At 37.7% G+C, this 23,660-nt stretch overlaps 2 protein-coding genes across 4 annotated transcripts; both read left to right on the top strand.

Annotated features, from left to right (window-relative positions):
• Positions 1 to 7,228: 7,228 nt before the first annotated feature.
• LOC103929433 (leucine-rich repeat extensin-like protein 4) lies at positions 7,229 to 10,647 on the top strand. The gene is given in 2 exon segments (XM_048567119.1): positions 7,229 to 9,132; positions 9,135 to 10,647. Coding segments are annotated over 2 exon segments (2,301 nt in total). The 5' UTR covers positions 7,229 to 7,742; the 3' UTR covers positions 10,046 to 10,647.
• Positions 10,648 to 18,150: 7,503 nt separating this feature from the next.
• Positions 18,151 to 23,626, top strand: LOC103929432 (probable serine incorporator). 3 transcript variants are annotated; one of them, XM_048567001.1, is made up of 13 exons: positions 18,161 to 18,374; positions 20,575 to 20,889; positions 21,004 to 21,107; positions 21,394 to 21,553; positions 21,663 to 21,687; positions 21,793 to 21,879; positions 21,999 to 22,170; positions 22,253 to 22,326; positions 22,525 to 22,594; positions 22,675 to 22,746; positions 22,822 to 22,955; positions 23,037 to 23,110; positions 23,193 to 23,626. In XM_048567001.1, exons 2-13 carry the CDS (start codon positions 20,694 to 20,696, stop codon positions 23,249 to 23,251), a joined length of 1,227 nt encoding a protein of 408 aa, XP_048422958.1. In that variant the 5' UTR covers positions 18,161 to 18,374; positions 20,575 to 20,693; the 3' UTR covers positions 23,252 to 23,626. The 3 variants fall into 3 exon arrangements, 2 of the variants coding, with proteins under 2 accessions (XP_048422958.1, XP_048422959.1); XM_048567002.1 differs by having other exon boundaries at positions 18,163 to 18,374; positions 21,034 to 21,107; XR_007251816.1 differs by lacking the exon at positions 23,193 to 23,626 and having other exon boundaries at positions 18,151 to 18,374; positions 22,827 to 22,955.
• The last annotated feature ends 34 nt before the right edge of the window (positions 23,627 to 23,660 follow it).

Here is a 23,660-nt window from a genome sequence, read left to right as displayed (position 1 = left end):
AAGGAATAAGTCTCAAGGTGTATGTAATGAAGTTGTAGCTCATGGAATGAAAGCAGAGTGGCTCCAGCAAGCCATGGAAGGTCCTACCCAACTCCCATTGCCAGATAAACCCTAATCAAATGTTTAAAAATTAAAACCTCCTGCCGACGAAAGCCAAAGAATCCAATTGCATGACTCTTAACATAAATCCCGCCCTCCAATTCTGTACGTAATTTGCGTTTTATTTAGTTAATTGTTATTATTTTTTTTCCGTTTTTGAACAAAAGTTAATCCATTTGCATGACTCTTAACAAGTTTCTACAATTTTCGTTGTATTTAGTTAATTAATTATTTATTTATTTTTGAGCAAAAGTTAATTATTTATTTAAATTTTCTATTTCCCACTCGTACTTCTTTTTGTTTTTTAAATCCAATAAATACTAATTTCTCCATACGTTACAGTGATTACACCATGTAATCTCTCATCACGACAGACTTGTTACTTTTGACCAACTACTATGAAGATGCTACACAGTAATTGTGTCTGTCAACATCCAGGATGATGGTGGCATCCGTTTGTGCAGCTTTACTATATGAATTCATGACCAAACTTTTAAAAAAGTAAGCGTATTTCAATCTACCTTGTTCCAGTTTTAGAAAATTATGATCCCACAATACTTATATGCATTTTCAGATATACGTTGCTTTCATTGATTTATACGGCCATTCAGATAGGCTGAAGGTTAAGATGATGTGAGTCAATACCAGTATATTATATTTATATATATATATATATGTACGTATATATTTATGTATATTTGTTTGAACTGACCTACGTACTTGACGTCAGTAAAGACATCTTCCACAGCAAACTGGGCAGCAATTTGGTTGTTTTTATTTTAATTTACTTTTATATATTTTTTATCATGCATGAAAACAAGGTTCAAAGTGTAGCAAAAACATTAGCGCCCATTGAAAATCCGATGGGGACAAAAAAAAAACCATCATGTTTTGTAGTCTAGCCATCACAAGATTACCTTGAGTTCATGACTTTGATTCTTTGAAAGTTTCCTACTTTACAACTTACATGCATGTTCTAACCTCCCTTGACCAATTTGATCGATTGGCACGAAAGACAAGTGCCGTGCAACTTTGAATAGTTCAAGGTCAGTTAACATGGCCAAATTTTTAATATGTTCATAACACAGTAATGTAACGTTATTATTTTACAATTTATAATACATAAACATGATATATTAATTATGTTCGGCACTCTTATTATAACATGTTAAGTAATACATCATGTACTTTGTGTTATTGTAACCAATACAAATTTCTTTTTGATGAGATGATCGGTCATGCATTTGCTATGTGGACAGGGATTTGAATTCTCTTTAGACCTTGGCGTCCGGAACTTAAGGACCAAGAAATTTGAGCTCTCGATTTGTCATGTAGAGAAATCAGAGCTTTTGGTTTGTGTGACAGAGAAACCAAAGCTTTTGATTTGTGTGAGGTAAGCAAGCGACATGAGTCAATGAGAACTGTCAGATTTAATTTGAGTGGTCTGAATTACTTGATCATTGGGCTCCCGACAATTAGATTTGGAGTTAACAGTACATCAACCCTAGATAAAGAAATAACAAACAATTGTTTCATTTGTTTGTATATAGGATAGGAACGTTGGGGGTTCAATTATCACCAAAAATAAATTTGGATTTTGTAGCTTCGTTTCACTTAACCAGCTGCTAGTGATGAAAGCATATCGATGAGGTTGACAAGTGTGGTGACTAAGGCTCCAAGCTGGGTTTTGCCGGCTGGCATTTTTGTCCTATTTCCATTGGCTACGCTATCCTACGTGGAATATTGGTCCCACACGTTTTCAAGTTTGATCAAATCATGGTCCATGCATATCACTTGGAATTAGGTTTCTATTTGGTTTGAGTGTGGCGCACAATATATGCTCATATATATCCTTATAGCATATGCTATATATACATGATTGTCCATCACTAGTTGACAATGTTAGGAATCTAGTAGAGCCTGTGACAACGAGTATTGGCAATGAAGAGGAATTATATATTGTAGAATTTTTCATTACGGTGGATTTAGAATTTGAATTTTGAGCGGTTTTAATGTTAAGGGTATAAATTTTTTAGGTATAAACATAATGCGAAACACGCAAGTAAATTTCATTTTATTCACATTTCATCGAACATGTGGTGAGTTTGTTGTTGTCAGTCGAATTATGTTGCATATATGTTACCAGATATCGACATTTGCTGAAGCTATTTGATGAGTGCTATCGAGAACATTTATTGAGTGTTATAGACACAACTTGTTGAGTGGTTGCCGAAATATACCTAGCAAGCATTACATCAGACACTTGACGGGCACAAAAGTGACACGTACCAAACATTCGGATGGTACCTAGATGACCTTCACATACTTGTTTTCTGACCTTAGAGTGATCCTGAGACCACCTTGATCCCAATGTACATAAGCCATTGGGTCACAGGTCACAGGTCACGCACAAGTTAATGATTGCAGACAATTAACGTACTTTTAGACTTGTATCACTATCAACTATCTATCAGTCGAGAAACTATTGGCAACGTTGATGTTGCCTTCAAATGGACGTTATCTATGCATGAATAATGCACGCAAGTCTGTAACCCTAGAAGTAAAATTTTGATAGGAGTAAAAGCATTTTTCGCATGAAGCCCTAAATTATTCTTCATTTTATATGTGCAATACAAAATGTTGCCCGCAGAATATAGTGTCAGTATAAATTATTATCGAATGATTACTACTTGCACGACTCACATAGATATCGTTTAGATTCTTACCACCATAGATTTGTGGTTTGATTTACACAACATATATACAAGCATTTCCCTAAACTATACAAAAAAGACTCAAGACGGGCCTCGAACGAGCAATTTTTCAATATAATGGAGATACCATCACATAGCGATATATATTACAGTATTTTAAAAGTGATATATATTAACATTGTCGCATATTATAACATGAAAATGATTAAAAAAACGTTACAAGTGTACCAAATAAATATAATTAATTAAATTATAACCTGCTTTACGTATTGGCGTCATATTTGCTTAGAAATTCATGTGAGGAGTTGTTTAATCTTGACCACCCATTTGGGACGACAGGTTGTTGATTGGACGACAGCTTCAAACTGACGGCTTAATTGGTTGACAATTATGCAAAATCATTTCATTTAAGTGGACGAATAGCAATGTGTTAGTAATTAATTAAGCCAAATGAAGATTACGGTGTTTAAGTTATAAATAAAAATATGAAGACAAAGAAGATGACAACGATGACGGTGAAGAATAACGTTTTCGCTTGAGTGTATGAACATTTTAAGGGTTGAATATTAAACTTATATGGTTCATAATATGATTAGCAAAAACACCACTGGTTAAATGGTTGTGAATGAATTTTAGGCCTGTATTACATACAACATGTTTAGAGTTCGAGTTCTGGTACTGTATGAATCACACGATACCTCTATGAATATTTTCGACCCCAAAATCGCAGTGATGAAGTCACCACCTTGTCTCTTTTTTTATAATATATATATATATATATATGGGAACCAGAACTATACATTTTGTTAAGTTAAAAATGGTTGACAAAATGCTTCAAACCCTAAAAAATGAAACAAAAGACAAGAAATGATCGGGTTGACGGTGCAAAACAAATATGCAATCCCATCATATGAGATCAAGAACAAAGAGTTGAAAAGAAAAGGTCCACTTTTGAATGGTTCTCGTTTAGATTAATTTTCTTTTTTTGTTTAAACCCTAGATTTAAGTGAAATGAGTTAGCAAATTAACACGTTTGAAAGTACTTTTAAATAACTGAAGTTTAGAGAAAATATTTTGTAGTTCCAAGAACATTGAATTGCTTTTTGAAATAAGCATCATTATGATTGGTTCTTTTAAGAAGCACCGGTTATATGTTTCTTCTAGAAAGCAAGTCAAGTTTTTTTCTTAGATCACTTGCGTTTTTCTAAAGATTGGTTCTAAAACATTTTTGCCGAAAACAATTTCATTAATTTTAAGAGAACTTTCGAAGGAGCGCTTAATCCACCAAATATCATTTGGATTGAATCGGTGTTGCTGCCGCTATCATTTAATCTTAGAACAGATTAATTGATATTTGATATGCACAACATTTGGAGACAAAGTGGTACCCTACCAACTCCACAAATCAATCATCAAATTACCATCACACACATGGTAAAAAAATCACAGATATCATGTCCACACAATTATTTCACAACCGCAGCTGAAATTACTCAACCTTAAACATTTATAAGTAACCAAAAAGTTCAATTTACTTTTGGTAAAAAATAAAATAAAATAAAAAATTGAAAATAACAAACTTCTTTTATGTTTCGATATACGATTTGCATTAGATCAATAAAAATAAATAAATAAATAAATGCATGCAACTTGATAAGAAACGTTGAATGTGCAGTAAGTTAGGATGAAAAAAAGATACAATAACCAATAACATCAACCTATACATTGGTGCACACTAAAAAATCGATTTTAAAATCACCATAAAAGAAAAGGAAAAAAAAAAAAAAAACACTCAAAAACGCTATAAACGGCGGTACCAAAATTAAATAAGCTCCGGATCCATTTGACGGAGGGAAAAAAAAGGCGTTAAAACGGTGATTGGGCCTTTTTGCTTTAGGTTGCGTTTCGGAAAAATAAAAAAAAATAAAAACTAAAAGAACCGTGAGGGGGCAGTATAGTCTTTTCAGACAGTTCCCAACCGGAGCGCTTTTGCGGTGGGTGTAGACGCGTACATGGACGCGGTGCACCACACGGACGTGGACCCTCATCAACGCCGACGATACAGCCGGGCATGACGTGACGCGTGGGGCCCCAGAACACACGGTTGCCTTGGGCGATGTGAATGTGTCGCTATATGGAATTTTATTGACCCAGTTTGATGGGCCCCACCTACGTGCTGGAAGGGGAAAACGGAAAAATCAACAGCTGATGTTTTTTTAACCATCATTGATGATTGGCATCAGCATCGGCGGTCATACGGACGCGAAGCACGGTGACATTTATGCATTGCATTTACATGGCATGGTATTTATCTTTTATTTCGTTAAATTCCGGATCTACCCTTCTTCATGAATGCTAAACTAAAAGTAACGTATATCTTTAATTCTTTTTTTTTTTTTTTGGAGTCTTTATTCCTTTTGATTACATATCATAATCTAATTATCTTAATTCCATTTTATTACATATCCTTATCTAATTATCTTATTTTCTGCCGGCCACCTTTTATATTGCGTGAATTTTTACCTAAATTAAACAAAGCAAATCGTGTCATAGCTAATTTGTCTTAATTATTCGTACCTTATTCTCAGACTCATTTCGCTATCTTTCGTTTAATTTTTGTCTCATTTAGCTGAGATAGACATATATTTGTTTTCTTTAATCTTGAGATCATACGAGAAATATTCTTTCCTTTCCATTTAAGAAAAGACGAAAATATGATCTCAACATGGCATTACAATATGAACTTTGAAAAAATTAACAAAATGTAGTTGGTAGCAAGATAAATTAACAAAATGAGATTGTTGTAAAAGATTAACAATGATAGAAAAGCATTGGTTATGCTATGTTTTCTCCCTTAACTGGGTTAAGTGTAAAAGCACCAAATAGTTACCCATAATACGAAATCTTACTTGTGTTTTTCTTCCTCGTTCCCTACCTGATTTTTCTTTAAGTTTTCCTAAATCTTATTAGCTATCCACCGCACAAATCCTAAGTAGCCGCTTAAGTTGATTTTTCAAACAGTGAACATATATAATGTCTAGACTTTTTTTTTTTTTTTTTTTTTTAAAAAATTGATTCATTTGACTGAATTTTTTTCCTAAAAATACAAACAAAAGGACAAATTAAAATGTGAAAGTGAGTGATTTGTTGTTTTTTAGCTAGGTTGCATGTTCTAATTAGAATTTTTCTGTTGAAACTTTTGTGGCTACTTGATTAAGAGACAAGGATTCAGTGCGCTCCTCCAAATTTTCTACCGCCGCTGAAAAACCCATCACAAATAAATACGTATCAAAATATTTTGAATTGAAACTACAATTAAATACGTGTTTAATTGTGATTGGGTTTCAACAACGTTGGTCACTCTTCTTTCAGCATCGAATGGTGGTTTAATTTTCTAATGCCATTCCGCTCCCGCTCCTCAACATGAGAAACTTTTAGTTGTAACGAGAATACAGATGATAAATCATGTGTTTCTATTTAAGTGGTGGGAAATTTTATTTTTTAAGTTACTAACTTTTTAACACGCATATCATACTATTTATATAACGACACGTGATATACCATCCTATGTGACAGTCACACTAAAAAAATCTCTTCCTCAACAGTGCCCCCACCCCGTGACGAGGAGAAACTTGGAAATGAAAACGCTCACAAGGATAATGACGTAATTCAACATAACGTTAGTGGCAGTTCATTTACTCCAAGAGACTCGTTTGTTGGTGTGTTTTGACGAAAACAACCTCCACCCCCACCTCCATAAAGTGGTCATTGAAATCTCCCACCCCACTAATTTGCTCCAAATTTTTAACATCCCGTGATGCGCCAAATTATGATTTTAGCTCCACCAATTTTATGAAGTTTCATTTTGGTCCATGTACTTTCACTTGTTGTTTACATGCTAATTTTGTTCGTTAAGGAAAGCAGCTTATCTCAGTATAAGCTTATGCAACGTTTCGTAACTTTTTAACGCGGCAAGATTCTTGTCACATTCTCATTCAAGTGGTGACATTCAAACTAAGTTTATGGATGACACCAATTAAGCCACCTGGGACATGTGCAAGTATTGTGCTTTACATGTAAGTCAATATAGTAATGATATCATTAAAGAAGTTGAATTCGAATTCAAACCAATTGATAATCGAAAAGTCAGATAAAATTACTTAAATATTTCACGCGGATGAATAAACTCTCTTCACAACTTCAAAGAGACACCTGGAATTACATAATCTGTAAAGTGAAACCTTCCTAAAACTACAGGTATAAAAATCAAGCTATCAACTGCCCCCACAACAACTTAAAAAAAAAAAAAAAAAAGGATTAGATTAATTATTGTCAACATTATTAATAAGCCACCTAAATGAACAAATTTGGAATATTTTTCTAATGGGGTTTATGACTTTATTCCAATCTTCAGCTTGCATAGAGAGTTGAATAATGGGAATGGGACTCTGGAAAAAAGAATAAAAAGGAGCAAATTGAGGGAGGGAGAGAGAAAGAAAGAAAGATAGTGAGAGAAAGAAAGAGAAGGAAAGAGAGAGAGAGTTTCTGGTGGGCTTTGAGCTGTGATTAGCTGTCTTTCTCTCTCTATCACACTAGCAGTAGAGAAACTATACAAACAAACACACATCTCCAAAATCCCTAGAAATCTGCCCCCCACTCCTCCCTCCCCCACCACCACCACCACCACTTCCTTCCTCCTCAAACCCCTAACCCCATTTTCTCTCTCTCCACATTTTCTTCCTTTCTCTCTCTACATTTTCCTCCTCTCTCAGATCTCAAGGTGCTCCAAAACCCCATTTGCAATCTCACCTGAGAAAATTAAGAAAGGGGTTTTTTTTCTTCTAATTTCCTCTTTCTTTTTTCTAGGCTCTTAATCTTTCGAAGAAATTTTTAAAAGTGGCATTGGTGGATTCAGATGTCTGGTGTGAGATGAAGAAGAAGACCGCCACCCTCTTCCACCTCTCACTTCTCCTCGCTGCCCTTTTCCTTGCCGCGTCATCATTCTTCTATGGTGCTGCTGCTCAGGAGGACCAACACCAGCACCGCCGCAGCAGCCACATTGTCAGCCATGGAGCTCTCTCCGACGAGGAAGCCCTCTACATCAAGAACCGCCAGCTCCTTTACTACCGCGACGAGTTCGGCGACCGCGGCGAGCTCGTGACCGTCGACCCCTCGCTTGTCTTCGAGAATGACCGGCTCCGGAACGCTTACATAGCGCTGCAGGCGTTGAAGCAGGCCATTCTCTCCGACCCGCTCAACATCACGGGCAATTGGGTGGGATCTAATGTCTGCAATTACACCGGAGTTTTCTGCACCAAGGCGCTCGACAACAGAACGATCCGGACCGTGGCCGGGATCGACCTCAACCACGGCGACATTGCCGGGTACTTGCCGGAGGAGCTCGGGCTGCTCACGGATCTCGCATTGTTCCACATCAACTCCAACAGGTTCTGTGGAACTGTTCCTCACAAGTTCAACCGCCTCAAGCTGCTGTTCGAGCTCGATTTGAGCAACAATCGGTTCGCCGGAAAGTTCCCTCGAGTGGTTCTCCAGCTGCCGAAGCTGAAATTCTTGGATCTGAGGTTCAACGAGTTCGAAGGGACGGTGCCGAAGGAGCTGTTCGACAAGGACTTGGACGCCATTTTCATCAACCACAACCGGTTCCGGTTCGATCTGCCCGATAACTTCGGGAATTCGCCGGTCTCCGTCATCGTCCTCGCCAACAACAAGTTCCACGGCTGCGTTCCGGCTAGTTTGGGGAACATGTCCAACCTCAACGAGATTATCCTGATGAACAATGGGTTCCGGTCGTGCTTGCCGCCGGAGATTGGGATGCTGAAGAACTTGACGGTGTTTGACGTCAGCTTCAACCAGTTTCTGGGGTCGCTGCCGGAGTCAATTGGAGGGATGGTGAGCTTGGAGCAGCTCAATGTGGCGCACAACTTGCTGTCGGGGAAGATTCCGGCGAGTATTTGTTCACTGCCGAATCTGCAGAACTTCACTTACTCGTATAACTTCTTTACAAGTGAGCCGCCGGTGTGTCTCGGATTGGCGGGCTTTGACGACAAGAGGAATTGCTTGCCGAATAGGCCGGCACAGCGAACGGCGGCACAGTGTAAGTCGTTCTTGTCCAAGCCTGTGGATTGTAGTTCTTTTAGATGTAAGCCTTTTGTTCCGTCTTTGCCTCCTCCTCCTCCGCCGTCACCTCCACTTCCTTCGCCTCCTCCCCCGGTTGTTTTACCCCAATCTCCGCCACCACCGGTTTACTCTCCACCTCCACCACCACCTCCAGTGTTGTCACCGCCCCCGCCCCCCGCCCCCCGCCCCCACCACCAGTTTACTCGCCACCCCCACCACCGCCACCAGTTTACTCACCGCCCCCACCACCAGTTTACTCACCACCTCCGCCGCCACCGCCACCTCCGCCTCCACCCCCACCATCACCATCACCTCCTCCTCCACCAGTCTATTCACCACCCCCGCCGGTTTACTCGCCACCTCCACCATCACCACCGCCTCCAACACCATCGCCACCCTATTGCGTGCGGCCCCCACCACCTCCGCCACCAAGTTCACCCCCACCACCGGTTCCATTGAGCTCTCCACCTCCACCTTCTCCCTACATGTACTATTCGCCCCCACCTCCACACTCGCCTCCACCTCCACATTCACCACCACCCCCACCGCATTCACCACCACCACCAATATATGTCTATCCATCACCGCCACCTCCTGGACATTCCCCACCTCCCCCAGTCCTCTCACCACCACCACCAGCACCACTTTGTATAGAACCACCCCCTCCACCTTCCCCACCACCACCATGTATTGAATATTCACCTCCCCCGCCACCTCCTCCCATTGTTTACTTGCCGCCACCTTCACCCTCACCCCCACCACCACCTACTATCTATTCTTCTCCACCTCCACCAGTGTACCAGTCCCCTCCCCCACCATCCCCTTCACCGCCTCCCCCTGTATTCCAATACCAATCACCACCACCGCCAACACCTGTTCACTACAATTCCCCACCACCACCATCCCCATCACCCCCAATTCCTTGTGAAACCCCGCCACCTCATCCATCACCACCCCCACCGGTTCACTACAGTTCTCCACCACCGCCAATTGTTTATGAAAGCCCGCCGCCTCCCACCCCTGTATATGAGGGCCCATTGCCACCCATCTTTGGAGTTTCATACGCGTCTCCTCCGCCGCCACCCTTCTATTGATTCTTTTGAGAATTTTCTCCTCCTCTAACCTTTCCCAGAGCACAGTCACCAAAAACTCAACAGTCCTCGTTCACATTCACGGTTTCTTCTCTCCCCCACACCATCATTTCTTTCTCTTTCGGGCAATTCTCATCGCTCGTGCAGAGTTAGAATAAGCAAAAAAAAAAAAAAAAAAGCAATGAAAGTTTGAGTTTGTATGCAATTCTTGTTGTCAATCACCGATTTCGGCGTCGACGAACAAATGTCTGAAGAAACAGAGAAGAAGAGGTGAAAGCATAGAGATGTAATATCAGTGTAGAGAGAGAGGTAAGAGGAGAAAGAAAGTCTCTCCCATATTTATTTGAAATTGTTATGGATTATCCATTTGATGAGTTGTGGAGAATAAAAATGGCAGAGAAAGAGTAGGTTGCAGAGAATGTGTATGTATAGGAGATGCATTTCGGAGACCATAGTTCAGGCCACAAACACAGCGGCACCACCTCCAGCCGCTGCTGGTTTTGTGATGGGTTTTATTGTTATTGTCTCTATTTTTTTTATATCATACTTTTGTTTCTTCTCAATTTCCAAACTCTATAGTATAATCATGAACATTTTTACTTGTATTATTTACTTTCAGAGTTCGTTTCTCTCGGGTTCACTTCCGATTTCCATTTGCTTCTGTTTTGTGTTATGAGCTTGAAATCTGCATGCTATGTTATTTGTTCTTCACCTTCAGTCCTCCATTTGCTTGATCGAATACAAGTGAGAAAACGGGGCTGTAATTGATTTTCGATGATCGTATCGATCGTTAAGCAAATGCAAGACTCTGTTGCTGATTGTTTGTGTCGTTCAGATTCTGGGAATTGGAACTGGATTGACGAGGAGGAATCCATGTTCATTGCAGCATCGGTGTTTGACAATGACACATTCACGTAGAAGCGGGATCCCGTTATGCAGGATCAGACACAGCCGGCCGATTGGCACTCAGCTGGCCAAGTCCGACCTGATCCTGCAAAACGGGATTTCGCTTCGTATTTATTTAATAGTCCAGGTGGTAGGTCATGTCCGGCTGGAGGGCCCTTAATTTTCGATCGAGACTGGAGGTCCGAATCGGCAATGTGAAATCATGACTTGCCGGACGGTGCCCCGAAATTCTCGTTGATTTGGTGCTGCATTCAATTTCTCATCTGATTATTTTTATTAGATTAAATATTTGGTTGGGATTGCTGTCATCATCTTTCACGTGGACTTCCCGAATATCATATCAAATTCGGATTTTGAAATTTCGAATTCGAAACCTCCCTTATTCCTTCACCCTCACACTTCCTCAATTCTTCCTCCATTGGAATTTGAAACATTTCATGCTTTTGATCATGAAAAAAAGGCTTTGAAATGGGCCATTTTTTAGGGTCGGGATTCTCTCCTGATCTCTTCTATCCGGATCCTCCAAATCCTTCAATTGTATGCGTTCTTTGATGGGTGCTGGCTCCGACTGCCGACCCACCATGCCAAGTTGTCGTCTTTTGGCCTCCGTGGTCCAAAACTGGAACCGGAAAAAAGCAAACAAAAAAAAAAAAAAAGTCGATTGATTCCTGACCCTTCGATATTCGATTGAATAGACACAATTAAAAGATCATGAAGATCCATATCAAAGGAATCCGGAGACTATCCATCCGGATCCTTTTCTGTCTTTTTACTACTGAATTCCTTCATCATCACGAATTGGTGTTTGTCGGTGTTGACTGTTGTCACTAATGCTTTACTCTTTTTCTCTTTCAAAATCTTGAGCAAATCCTCTTTCTCCTTTCCTGTTGTAACTTGTAACTTCACCTTTCTTAGCTCCTTTCTGTTTTTTTGTCCCTCACTTTTTTTACCTGAATCCTGGACCGGATCTCTGTCTCTCGGGGACGGGGGTAGTTGGTCGGGTCTCGGTCCCGACCTGCTCGGTTATCGTCGATCAAAGATTCAATAGAGAAACATTTTGGTGCAGACTCTTCGTGGCACGATGAGCGGCAGGCACTGCCAATAACGTTTGCCACGTTTGGGTGGACAATGCCTACCACACACATTCCGTCACGTGGTAAGGAAGTCCTACCCAAGTTTTTCTCGACTCCATCTTGGACGAAGAGATTATTAGGCAAGGTTGCCGCAGCGCCGCATAGGGCATATATTCTCTCTCTCTCTCTCTCTCTCTGATGGTTGGATGGACAAATGGACATTGACATAAATAGGAGCACTTGATGGAGATAACCAAACGGCCAACTTCTCATGTGCTGTAAATTGTTCCACAGCGGCCTGTCTTTCATTGCTTCCCTTTAAACTTTAAGTCCATGCAGTACCAAATCGAGCCAAACTAATAGGAACCGGATCCCTCATGAGCATAGGGTGGGATTCTCTGACCAGTCATTATAACTTGAAATTTGATTTAACGGTTACAATAATTATAACTTTTAGAGAACCCTCTGTTTGTAACCGTTAGATTAAATTTCAAGGACCCAGATGGACTGGTCAGGAGGATCCCACCCTATGCTCAGGAGGGGATCCGGTTGCAAACTAATAATTCGTTTCTAGACCCTGCCAGTACAACTCGCCCCCTAATATTTGGCAATTAGCTTTCATTTGTGTATGTGAAGAAGAAGATGCTGCCCTTGCATTTTGAAAGGGAACTAATTTTCACACACCCTTTTATCATTTTATTCACTACTGTTTAATACTAGTCGTTAATTCGATTTGATTTATTCAATTAGATGACTATAAATAAAGAGAAGTGTCTGAGAAGCGATAATAAGTTTGTGAAAATCACTTTCCCTTGAAAATGACATTCCAAAACTCATACCATATTTTTTGAGATTTACTTCTGAAATGGCTAAAAGTGTATTTTAACGGTAAAAAAGACTTTATTAAATTTGGCATAGTCAAGTGCTTCTTTAAGAAGTACTATCAAGAATCCGAACCACTCATTTTAAATTTTGTTGCCCCATTAACCCATTTTATTTGTTCATCCCACACAAATTAAGGGTTCGAATCCCTCTCTCTTCAACAGCTCAAATATCAAAATATTGAAGATCCAGACATAAAAATCCGAAGAACATCTCAATTCATTCCACATGTAGTTTTCTAGTCCTCTGTGGAAAACAAGGTGCAAAGATATCCAATCAAGTGATGGTGATGTAACGTTCAGTGGAAGTGGGGCCTCGTTCGATAAACCCCCCCACATGGGATGTTAGCACTTTTTTCACTGTCATTTTTATCACGAAAAAATTTGGAAAATTGATTAATTTAATAAGTTAGTTGACTTGTTTTCTTACCAGAAATAGGACATAACTGCCATTTAATATTGGGCCTCTTTCGACAGCCTGTGATTAGGTCATACGTATAAATGGCATCGGGTAATTTACGTTTGCACTTCAAAATAATCATAGTGTACTTCTTCATCTTTTAGTAATGTTGACTAAATGCTATTGAATTAGTGTTATTTGTCTTTAACAGTGATTAAAATATCAACGTAGGTGGAAATATCGATATGCAAACTTAAAAAAATATCGATATGCAGATTTATAGAAATATTGGTGAATATATCAATATCGGTTGCATTTGATGGAAATGATAAAAATTGGGTCAAGAATGTGGAAATTTTAAATGAAACTTTAGAGAATGTCAACCACTGGTTTAGACGAAATACAAGAGTTTCTTCAATATTTAACCAACAAGTCAGATATATTGATAAAATCTGTTGATTTTACCCGAAATTAAGAGTTTCTAACTTCATTCCCATTCTATATCTTTCTCTAATTTTTTAAATTTTACGGAAAGATCGACCATATCAAAGAAACTTTAGTAGTAATTATATCTAGGGAACTTTGACGAAAAGCTCCGGGTAATGTTTATTTTAACAAAAAACCATATTTTTACACTAAAAAGTCAATTCTGATACTATTTACTTTGCCCTTTATTTTGTCCTTATAATTAAAACTTAAAATTTTCAAGTTATTTTCAATAATTTTCCTTTATATCTAAGGCTCATGTGGCGGTGTTCTGCTCCTTTTTAGGCTTTCATCATTTTGTATTAATAAATCCATTAGTTTGATGGTACAAAAGCAACATTCACATATGCATACAAACAAAAGGGATTAACAAAGAAAAAGTAAAAAGGAAACATAACATGGGTGCCATTAGCATATGAACATTACATCATATAATAATTTTAATATATACGGCTTTTTTATTTCTTCCTAATAAAAAATTTGATTGCTTTTAAAAAGGGCATTTGGGAAACAATATATTTGTAAATGGCGGCAAATTGCAGGCAATTGATGGTGTGCATCGTCTACTTAATTTAGTGGATATTTTGATTAGCTTGGAACCACTTCCACAAAACATGTCTTACATTATAAAAGTCAACGAGTCAACCACTACAGGATGGTTCAGTAGTTGGGATGAATTCCTGACACTGATAAATCACACGATGGTGATCAGGAAGAAGTTGAAATGTCTTTATGAGTTTTCCGACCTCTAAAAAAAGTAGATTGCTGTAACGAAATCATCAACTAGTCTCTTTATTTAAGGAAAAAAAAAAAGTTGACAGTCATTTTTATTAAAATTAATTTTAAGAAGCTGGCTTATTAATTTAGCTTCGTACAATAGAACTGGCTCAATAATTGAATGTTGCAGGTTATGAATATCATTTACTTTCGTTGTGTCGTCTTAACTTCGAAATCTCGCTCCCTGCTAAGTAATAAAAATTAGCACATGACGCTTTAACGCAATGGAGAAACGTATTCATGCATGTCGATTCTGGTGGGGGTTTCAATATCTAGCAATTCTCCTTTAGGAGTTTTAACGAAATACTCTTGGTACTGTTCATTTTAACGAAAAACCATATTTTTACTCTAAAAAGTCAATCCTGATACTATTCACTTACAATACATTTTTGTCATTTTCATTAAAACTCGAAGTTTTCCAAATCTTTTTCATTAGTCTTCCTTTCTCCTTACCCTTAACAACTTTCTACTAAAATTAATTTCAAAAAATGAAGTTGGGCTTTTGCCATCATTTACGAAAACGGGCCTAAGGGATTCAATGGGCTGGGAAATTATCATAAAACCAAGAGCAATGGATGTGGGCCAAAAACCATGGTGATGGAAAAGCTTTGGGCTTCATTGCACTAGCATACAAATTGTTTGGAATTTTTTCTTTTGGGCTTCACAAAACTTTTGTAACCAAAATACTCAAAACTTTTATGTAGAGAAAATGGTTACAAGAACGAGTGTGTTGAAGTCGATTCCAAATTAGTAATTGATCCAATTAAAGGCTCCTGCTCAACTCCTTGGAGATTGAAAACATCATACAAAAACATTGAGCGGTCAACGACTTTCTTTGACTCCATCTCTTGAAATCATATGCTTACGGACTCAAACTTCTGACCGAATGCATATCACTAGTTTTAGTTTTAGTAATTTTCAAATTTGAGATAGAAAAAAAATTAATTTAATTGTATTGAAATTGGTTGTAATCGTGGACACTGTCTTATCATTTTATTTTCTGAAGAAAAATGAATAAAAGCCATCTTGTGAATGGTGTTTCAAGTTAGGAGCACGTGCATACAGGGATCCATACATGAAAGAAGAACGTTGCAGTCAGAAACTGCATGAGAAATCCCTTCTTTAATTGGAAAAGGATCCTCGCCGGATTCCTTTCTTAGGGATTTCTTGATACTATCCGTTCATCGTATATTGTGCGATCAGTTTTTGTTATGTACTATTCATATTTAATTTTAAATTTTAAATTTTAAAATAATATCTGATCGCACGATATACGATAAACGAATGAAATCACGGGATCATTTCCCTCTTTAATTTGTCTCTTCCCCATTTCTTTTTTCTTCTTTTTCTTTTATCCTTTTAATTAATTATATATATATATATTTTTAATTTGTTCTCTTTATATTTTATATTATGGAGCTCCGCCGAATAGAAAAGTGAATTTTATAATATTCATCTGTCATGGAAAAAAATAAAAACAATAAAAACAATTTGTAATTCATCTCTATATTCTATTAGATATTATCGACCGTCTGATCCGCAAATTTTGACTTGTCCATATTAGTTTAGTAGATGTTTAATTTGACGATGACAAGATTATTAGGAAAAAAGATTAATTGGTGATTATCAAACCCTTGCAATGCGATTGATTTAATTCGATTGGATAAGAGTATTCATTCTTGCACTTGACGTCTCGTGTTTGTATCTAAATTAAGTGACGTCAAATGACCTCAAAATATATTATTGAGTTGAAATTATATATATATATATATATATTGATTTTATTTGTATTTTTTCATATGGGTTTTATATATGTGCAAGCTGTGTGATTAATTAGTGTAACAAAAAAATATGAACAAGGAATAAATTGTCCGGATAGATAAGATTTTCTCTTCAACTCATTGGGTTTTAGTTCGAACCTTCAATCGCTCGTTAGTGTAACTTATAATAATTGTGATTTGTGACTAATATAATCAACAATATTCTTTTGAGTAAATTGTAGCAATAGTCCATTAACTTTAACTCAATTGGAGCAATGGTCCCTCAACTAAAAATTTATTATCATTGGTCCCTCAACTCATCAAAACGTGCAGCTATGGTCCCTCAACTTTAACCCAATTGTAGCAATGGTCCTTCCAACATAACTCGTTTTGACAAAATTCTGACGAAGTTGACGAAAAGAACCATAGCTACATGTTCGTGAGTTAAGAGACCCTAATTGTAGCAATAATTATTCCAACATAACTCATTTTGACAAAATTTTGACGAAGTTGATGAAAAGGGATATAGCTACACATTTTGATGGGTTGAGGGATCAATGGTAATGGATTTTGAGTGGAAGGACAATTGCTACAATTTACTCATATTTTCTTTTTGGTTAGAGTACAACAACAACAACCAAGCATTCCACTGCTTATTTTGCCTAGCCTCTATCTTATAGTCGCATCCTCTAATCGAATAATTTGTAGGTCTTCTATTCACATGTTCAAATCACCTTAACTAATTTTCCTTCATCTTATCTTCAATAGCGGTCTACCCTATTGTACCTTAGATATCCTTATTTTGAATCTAGCATTTTTCGTGTGACCACATGCCGAACAAAACATTTAGTTAGACCATTATAAAAAATTAAAATAAATTAAAATGTTGTGAGTTTGTTGTTATTCCAGAGAGAGGATTTATGAGGATGGATTTCTACGCAACATACGTATAGACGAAAATAACATATGGTTTCATTTAAAATGTAAAGCTGATATCATAGCATCGTGGCCTCCATTATCATTACTTAAAAAAAAACATGTTTATGTTAAGCATGTATCAAATACTAATTTTGGCGTGAGGTTGTTGGGTTATTTTGTCCATCATTAGTTTCCCCAAAGCTTATCACGCCTAATAATATTCGAGGACATGAATCATGAGAGCTGGTTTTCTCTTTTAGTTGTAATCAAGTTTTATCAATACAATTTCATTTCTTCCTAAAAAAAAATGAATCCATTTGTACTCGCATCAAATTCCAATTTATATTAGATTTCCCAATTCACGAGGAAGCCCACTATCGTACATATACAAGAAGAGTTGTTGCGTTTGTTTACATGTACCAATGAGCAAAAAGAAAAGTGATTACTACATTTCAAGGAGTTAGAGTGAGAGAATACTGAAAAGCAAAGTGTGCTTTAAGATACTTGAACTTTTCGATTGTTGTTGCTCCGTGGACGAAACACATAGCGGAAGTACGTTAGTTCTTGGTTTGTTTCTTTGTCTTAACCTTGCTTATTTTGTTGGGTTGTTTTGTTTGTTTTCCGCATTAACCGGCTTCACATAAGCAACAAATAATCATGCAGAGTGCATTTACATATCACCATCACCAATCATTATAATTTTTTGTCGTTTAATTTAGATTTGACAATTTACTCTCCCTTTAATTTTGGGATTAATGCATAATAATTTGATTGATTAGGTAAAAACCGTAAAATAATAGTAAAATAAACCTTGAAAGAAACGACGAGAAGCGGAGACAGTAAGCTTACGGCGGGAAAAAGGAAGAAAAAGCAAACGTCCCAAAGCAAAGCAAAAACCTCCTCAAAGCAATCTCTCTCTCCTCTCTCTCTCCTAAAACAAATATAACAGAGCTGCCTCTCTCTTTGTGTTTTGTCGTAAAAAATCTGAGACATAGAGAGAGAAACTGTTAGAGAGAGAGAGAGAGTCTCAGGCTCTCAGAGGTTTAGAGAGAGAGAGAGACTCTCGAAGCTCCCAACTCACTGCTTGATTCCTCCATTTGTGCATTGCCCATTTGCCACTTCATCTCTCAGGTACTCTCTTTCATTCAATAATCTTTAATTTCTACAGTTTTTTTGATCGACATTTATTTATTTTCAGTTTTTTTTCTTTGAATTTTAGATGGTAAAAATTGGATCTTTCTGTGTGTTGGAGTTGATATTTATCTGGGTTCTGTTCGTTTCTGCTCAAAATCCAAAATTTTGATTCTTTCATTACATTTTTTTCTTTGTTCATATAATTGCAATAGAACTGAGAACCCCTTCCAAGTTTTAAAACTGTTCCGGTGATCAGAAGGCTCAAATGCTGGATTTTGTATTTGGTTGCTGAGAAACCGAAGGAAAACGAAATTGAAGCATATACATATAATCATACAAATATTTACATTAGACATATTTTCACTAATCTTTGTCTTGTTTGTCATTTTTCTCAACGACCCAGCAAAGAGTAAAGTAATTTTTTTCTTAATAATTATATATATATTTTTTGAAAGCGAGCATTGACGCAACAGATATGTTATTCCTTTATGATATAAAAATTACGGATTCGAATTGTGAAAAAAAATTTACAGTAAAACTTCCCGCAATCCTCACAAAGTAGGAAGCTCTTGAGTTGGCGTCCTCCTTTAATTATATTTTTTTCCTGGCCTTTTTTCTACTTTACCTTCTTGGATTGTCTTCCTATTGTGCTCTTTGGAGACAGGCTAAAGCAAAAAATGTGCAGATTTATATAAGATTAGTCATGCAGAGTCAAATTACGAGTTGACCCATCTAGTACCAAAACATAACTCTCCATAAGTAGCTATTTCTTTAGCATAAATTTACCAAAAAAATGTACAGAATTTGAGGGTATAATCGTCCTAAGAGCAAAATTGCAGAATTCGGTGGAAGATTTTCAGGCACGGAGCACGCTTGCAGTTGAAGAAATGCTCTCCTAATTAATAATATAAAACAATAAAAATTAAATAAAAAATAAAAATCTGAAAGCTTGGCCTTGGAGCTGTGGACTACCACGTCATCCTCCCCAGGAAGTGGAATTTTTCTGTCAAATGTGTGCACTTGAGTGGGTCCCACCATTGTGCTCTAGAACTCTCAAGTAGATCCATTTGGCATACTGCTTATTCTACTGCATTTGATTCTAGTCAAGCTCCAAAAGTTAGGAGAGAACGTGATACGATATTTCAATACGATTGTCACATTATCACGCAGAGTTATTAATTTACTTGTTTTATAACATATATTTTAAATCGTTGATAATTTAATTATGTTTGTTACTGTTCATTTATATTATAACACGTATATTAATAACAATACGTGACAGTGTGACCGTCGTAATTAGAATGGTTCAACAATATGCTTAGCTCTCTATCATCAACAATGGTAGTGATGTTGTCGTACAATGCACGTTTCTGTCGTTATAACCCACCCAACCGAAAAGCATCCGAGTTATTGTGGTGATCTTTTTCTTTGAGATCTTGAGAATGTTTTATTTCCATGTGCAAACCAAGTTAACCACCACCTCAAGGATAATGCTCTATCCCACTTTTGTTTCAAGTAGTGTCATCCACACACGCTTTTTTACCTTTTGACACACTTCTTATCAATTTATGTCCTTTAATTCTCTTTTTTTTTTTTAATTAAACAGCCGAATATTGAGAGGGTTGTTAAAGATAAAAAACAGTATGTCGATAACACTACCTTTTGTTTTTTTGTTTTTTTTCTTAACAAAGTCGACATCCATTGCATGAAATTTGACTCCTTTGACTGTTTTATTTACCTACTTTGCGCCCAAAGTTCCTTCTTTTGGGCAGAAAATTTTGACCGACAAAAGTATGGCAGGATAGTCATTCGTTATTTTGGTTCACCTTTCAGCTAAATATAGAAGATGGGTTTTGCCCAAAATTAAAAAGATTTGCATACCCTTCGCATATTTTTGGGAATAAGAATACATTTTGGTGCACATCTTGTCATATATAGAAGATGGGTTTGGTTTGTCACTTTTTGTGAAAAAGAATGCATTTTTTTGGGTTGCGGCAGTAGAAGAAACTTATATAGAATAGATTCACCGCCAGTGTAAGTTGGTTTGCTCGGACATATTCTATCACCAACCCAACCCATGTTGTTAAATACCAAATCAGATTTGAGCCAATCATTTTAATTTGTTAGTTTTGACTATTTGGTAACTGTACGTATAAATCTCCTATGAAATGCATGTGATTCTGTCCCACCTATGCAGGGGAAGAGAGAGAAAGTCTGACACTTAGAGAGAGAAGCCCCACTGGTTTTCTTTTGCTGCATTGGTCTGAATCTGTTTGATGAAGAAAAAAGCTTAAAGAAGTGTTGAATGGAGTAGAAATGGAGGAGGGTGGATCAGCAGGAAACTATCGGAGGAGTGGACTCAAAGTCAAGGTTGATTCATGGTTCAGCCAATTTCGCAATGGCTCGAATCCTTGGATGGCCAGATATGTCTACGGATTCATGTTTTTGATAGCAAATCTTATGGCATGGGGTGTCCGGGATTACGGAAGCAATATGTTGACGGAGATGGAGAGTAAGATTTGCTTTCTCTCCTCTACTCTACTTGCTTATGAACACATTGTTATAGATTCGATAAACGCGATTAGCATCTTAAACGAGTGTGTTAATCAACACATTATTAGTGCAGAATGTTTAAAACCTTTGGCGGTGAGTGCAGGATTAAAAGGATGTCATGGTGTGAAGGATTGTTTGGGTGCAGAAGGAGTCCTACGTGTAAGCTTGGGTTGCTTTGTATCCTTTTTTTCTGTTTTGTTTTTCGTGGCTCGGCCTGAACTAGACTATTTCGATTGATGAGACGAGGTTTATCGTGTAGTACACAAAATTCCGTGAAGATTTTTAAAAAATGGCAACACTATTCACTATTGTTTATGCATCTGAATTCGAGGAAGTGAATGCTTTTCCAAATTTCTTGTAAAAACATTGATTCTTCTGCATCACTCTTGGATTTTCATATGATTTTTCTAGTTCTCTACGTGTTGATCAAAGTAAAGTAAAACCTTAATATATACTTCATCAGTTGTTTTATATCACAATGTTTCTTTCCACTGCTGGCACATCGAAGTTGAACGAACCCAGAGATTCGTGGCAATCCGGATGGTGGTCTGCCAAGATTGTCATGTGGATTTCCTTCATCATCATTCCCTTTCTGCTTCCTGCTACAATCATTCAGCTATATGGTTAGTGTACTGGCATTCCATCAAACCAAAACTGTTTTCTTTTTCTTTCTTTTTTTCCGCTTTTAAATTGCACTTTCTTTTCGTCCATCTGATACAAATCTTTTTGCAGGAGAGATTGCGCATTTTGGTGCCGGGTATGATTCGATGCTGTTACATTTATTCGCTATGTACTTTCTTTTCCCCTTTCGAAATGTTTTTCTTGGGTATTCTTTTAACAAGTTTTGGGATTGTTTTTTCAGGGTTTTTCTCTTGATTCAGCTAATAAGCATAATCAGTTTCATAACGTGGCTGAACGATAGTTGTCAGTCTACCAAATCAGAAAGATGGTAAGACTTTTTTCAAGCTAAATCAGGTCGCCATGTTTTGTAGACTTTGGAAACAACTTCGATGTAGCTACTTGCCATAGCGTTACTCGGGCTGATTTAACTTTAGGTTTGCACTGCAGCCGGATTCATGTGATGTTACTTGCAACTGCTGCATATGTTGTATGCTTAGTGGGGATCATATTGATGTACATATGGTATGCACCAGAACCAACTTGCCTCCTCAACATCTTCTTCATAACCTGGACATTAGTACTCCTACAACTCATGACCAGCGTCTCTCTCCACCCGAATGTAAGCTCCGCTAATAACCCTGCATTCGGGGCTTCAGCCTTGTTTTAATGTGATTTTGCTTGTTAATTTCCACCCGGAACAGGTGAATGCCGGCATCTTGACTCCGGGTCTCATGGGGCTTTATATAGTATTCATCTGCTGGTTTGCTATTAGAAGGTACGGTTTTAAGTCTCTTCTGTGTGAACCACCTTCCGTTAGTGCAATTTGAGATTTTGCAGATGTTATCTGGCATTGCTGCATAATCTTTCAAAATCAACCATCCAGTTGATTACTAGCTTCGAATGAAAATCTAAACGTGTGACTCTGGTATATTTGCGAATTCCGTTGATCCATAATTGTTGCTTTCGAGTGCAGCGAGCCAGCGGGGACAAGCTGCAACAAGAAGGCAGATGATTCAACCAAAACAGATTGGCTCACCATCATAGTAATACTCTGCTCTTAATATTACACACAGATATCTCTTTTCTCTACACGAAATCATGACAATGACTTATTTGTTGACAGAGCTTTGTTATAGCCGTGCTTGCAATGGTTATTGCAACATTCTCAACCGGCATAGATTCCAAATGCTTTCAGGTTTGCTCTACCGTCTGAATAACTTTTAATCAATCATCTATATTTCCTTTAGAATGCGCCTGACATCTTCTGCAGTTCAGGAAGGACGAGACTGAATCCGAGGATGATGTTCCATACGGTTATGGATTCTTCCATTTTGTTTTCGCCACGGGAGCAATGTACTTTGGAATGCTGCTGATTGGTTGGAATACTCATCAATCCATGAGAAGGTATTTTTCACCACCTTCTTTGTGAATTAAAACTGAACTCCATTCTTTCTTGCTTGCTCAACAAGTCACTTCATTCTGCAGGTTTACGATTGATGTGGGATGGGCCAGCACTTGGGTGAGGATTGTGAACGAGTGGATCGCGGTCTGCGTGTATTGTGAGTATATAACGCTAAACAAAATTGAATGCGCTCTAACGAAAATCTCGTTATGACTGAAAGGAAATTTTTTGTTTTGCAGTATGGATGCTAGTTGCTCCAATCATATTGGAGAGCAGACAAACGGCGCAATCCGCTTAAGTTTATGTTTACATCTTGCCACATTCATCCGTTGTAGATATGGGAGTGTCCAAGCCTCGCCCTCAAGGATCGAAACTCTTTGCATTCTCGAGAAGAGCCTCCTCAGGCCTGCCATGGGCAGCAGCGCTGCTGGCACTTAACACCGGTGAACTGACTGCAACTTCTGGTTCGTAATGTGTGAAGATTAAGGGGGGAAAGAAAAATACACACCAGTTAAGCATTTTAAGTCTTCCTATCCAGTACCATAGAGTGTTGTGAATTCATAACACTTTCTTCTCCGTATGTAATCATTGTAGTGTGAGCAAATGTGGTTTAGAAGAATCTTAGCATGTCATTATTTGTTACATTATTGAAATAGCAAATATATTGTGGGTCCTTGGAAGTGTTTCTATTATCTTTTTGAGGTTTG

Source organism: the organism of the source record quoted next, unplaced genomic scaffold (assembly GCF_019419815.1).
Source record: "Pyrus x bretschneideri cultivar Hongxiangsu unplaced genomic scaffold, Pyrus_bretschneideri_v1 Contig44, whole genome shotgun sequence".
NCBI lineage: Eukaryota > Viridiplantae > Streptophyta > Magnoliopsida > Rosales > Rosaceae > Pyrus > Pyrus x bretschneideri.
The sequence above is the reverse complement of the archived record's forward strand: the minus strand, read 5'-3'. Positions and strand labels throughout refer to the sequence as shown.

Bases quoted from the DNA above. Each gene is read 5' to 3' on its own strand.
- LOC103929432 (XM_048567001.1), top strand. From the start codon at position 20,694: ATGGAGGAGGGTGGATCAGCAGGAAACTATCGGAGGAGTGGACTCAAA. The intron at 21,554-21,662 runs GTTAGTGTACTG...ATCTTTTTGCAG, and splicing joins TACAATCATTCAGCTATATG to GAGAGATTGCGCATTTTGGT. The intron at 21,688-21,792 runs GTATGATTCGAT...TTGTTTTTTCAG, and splicing joins ATTGCGCATTTTGGTGCCGG to GGTTTTTCTCTTGATTCAGC.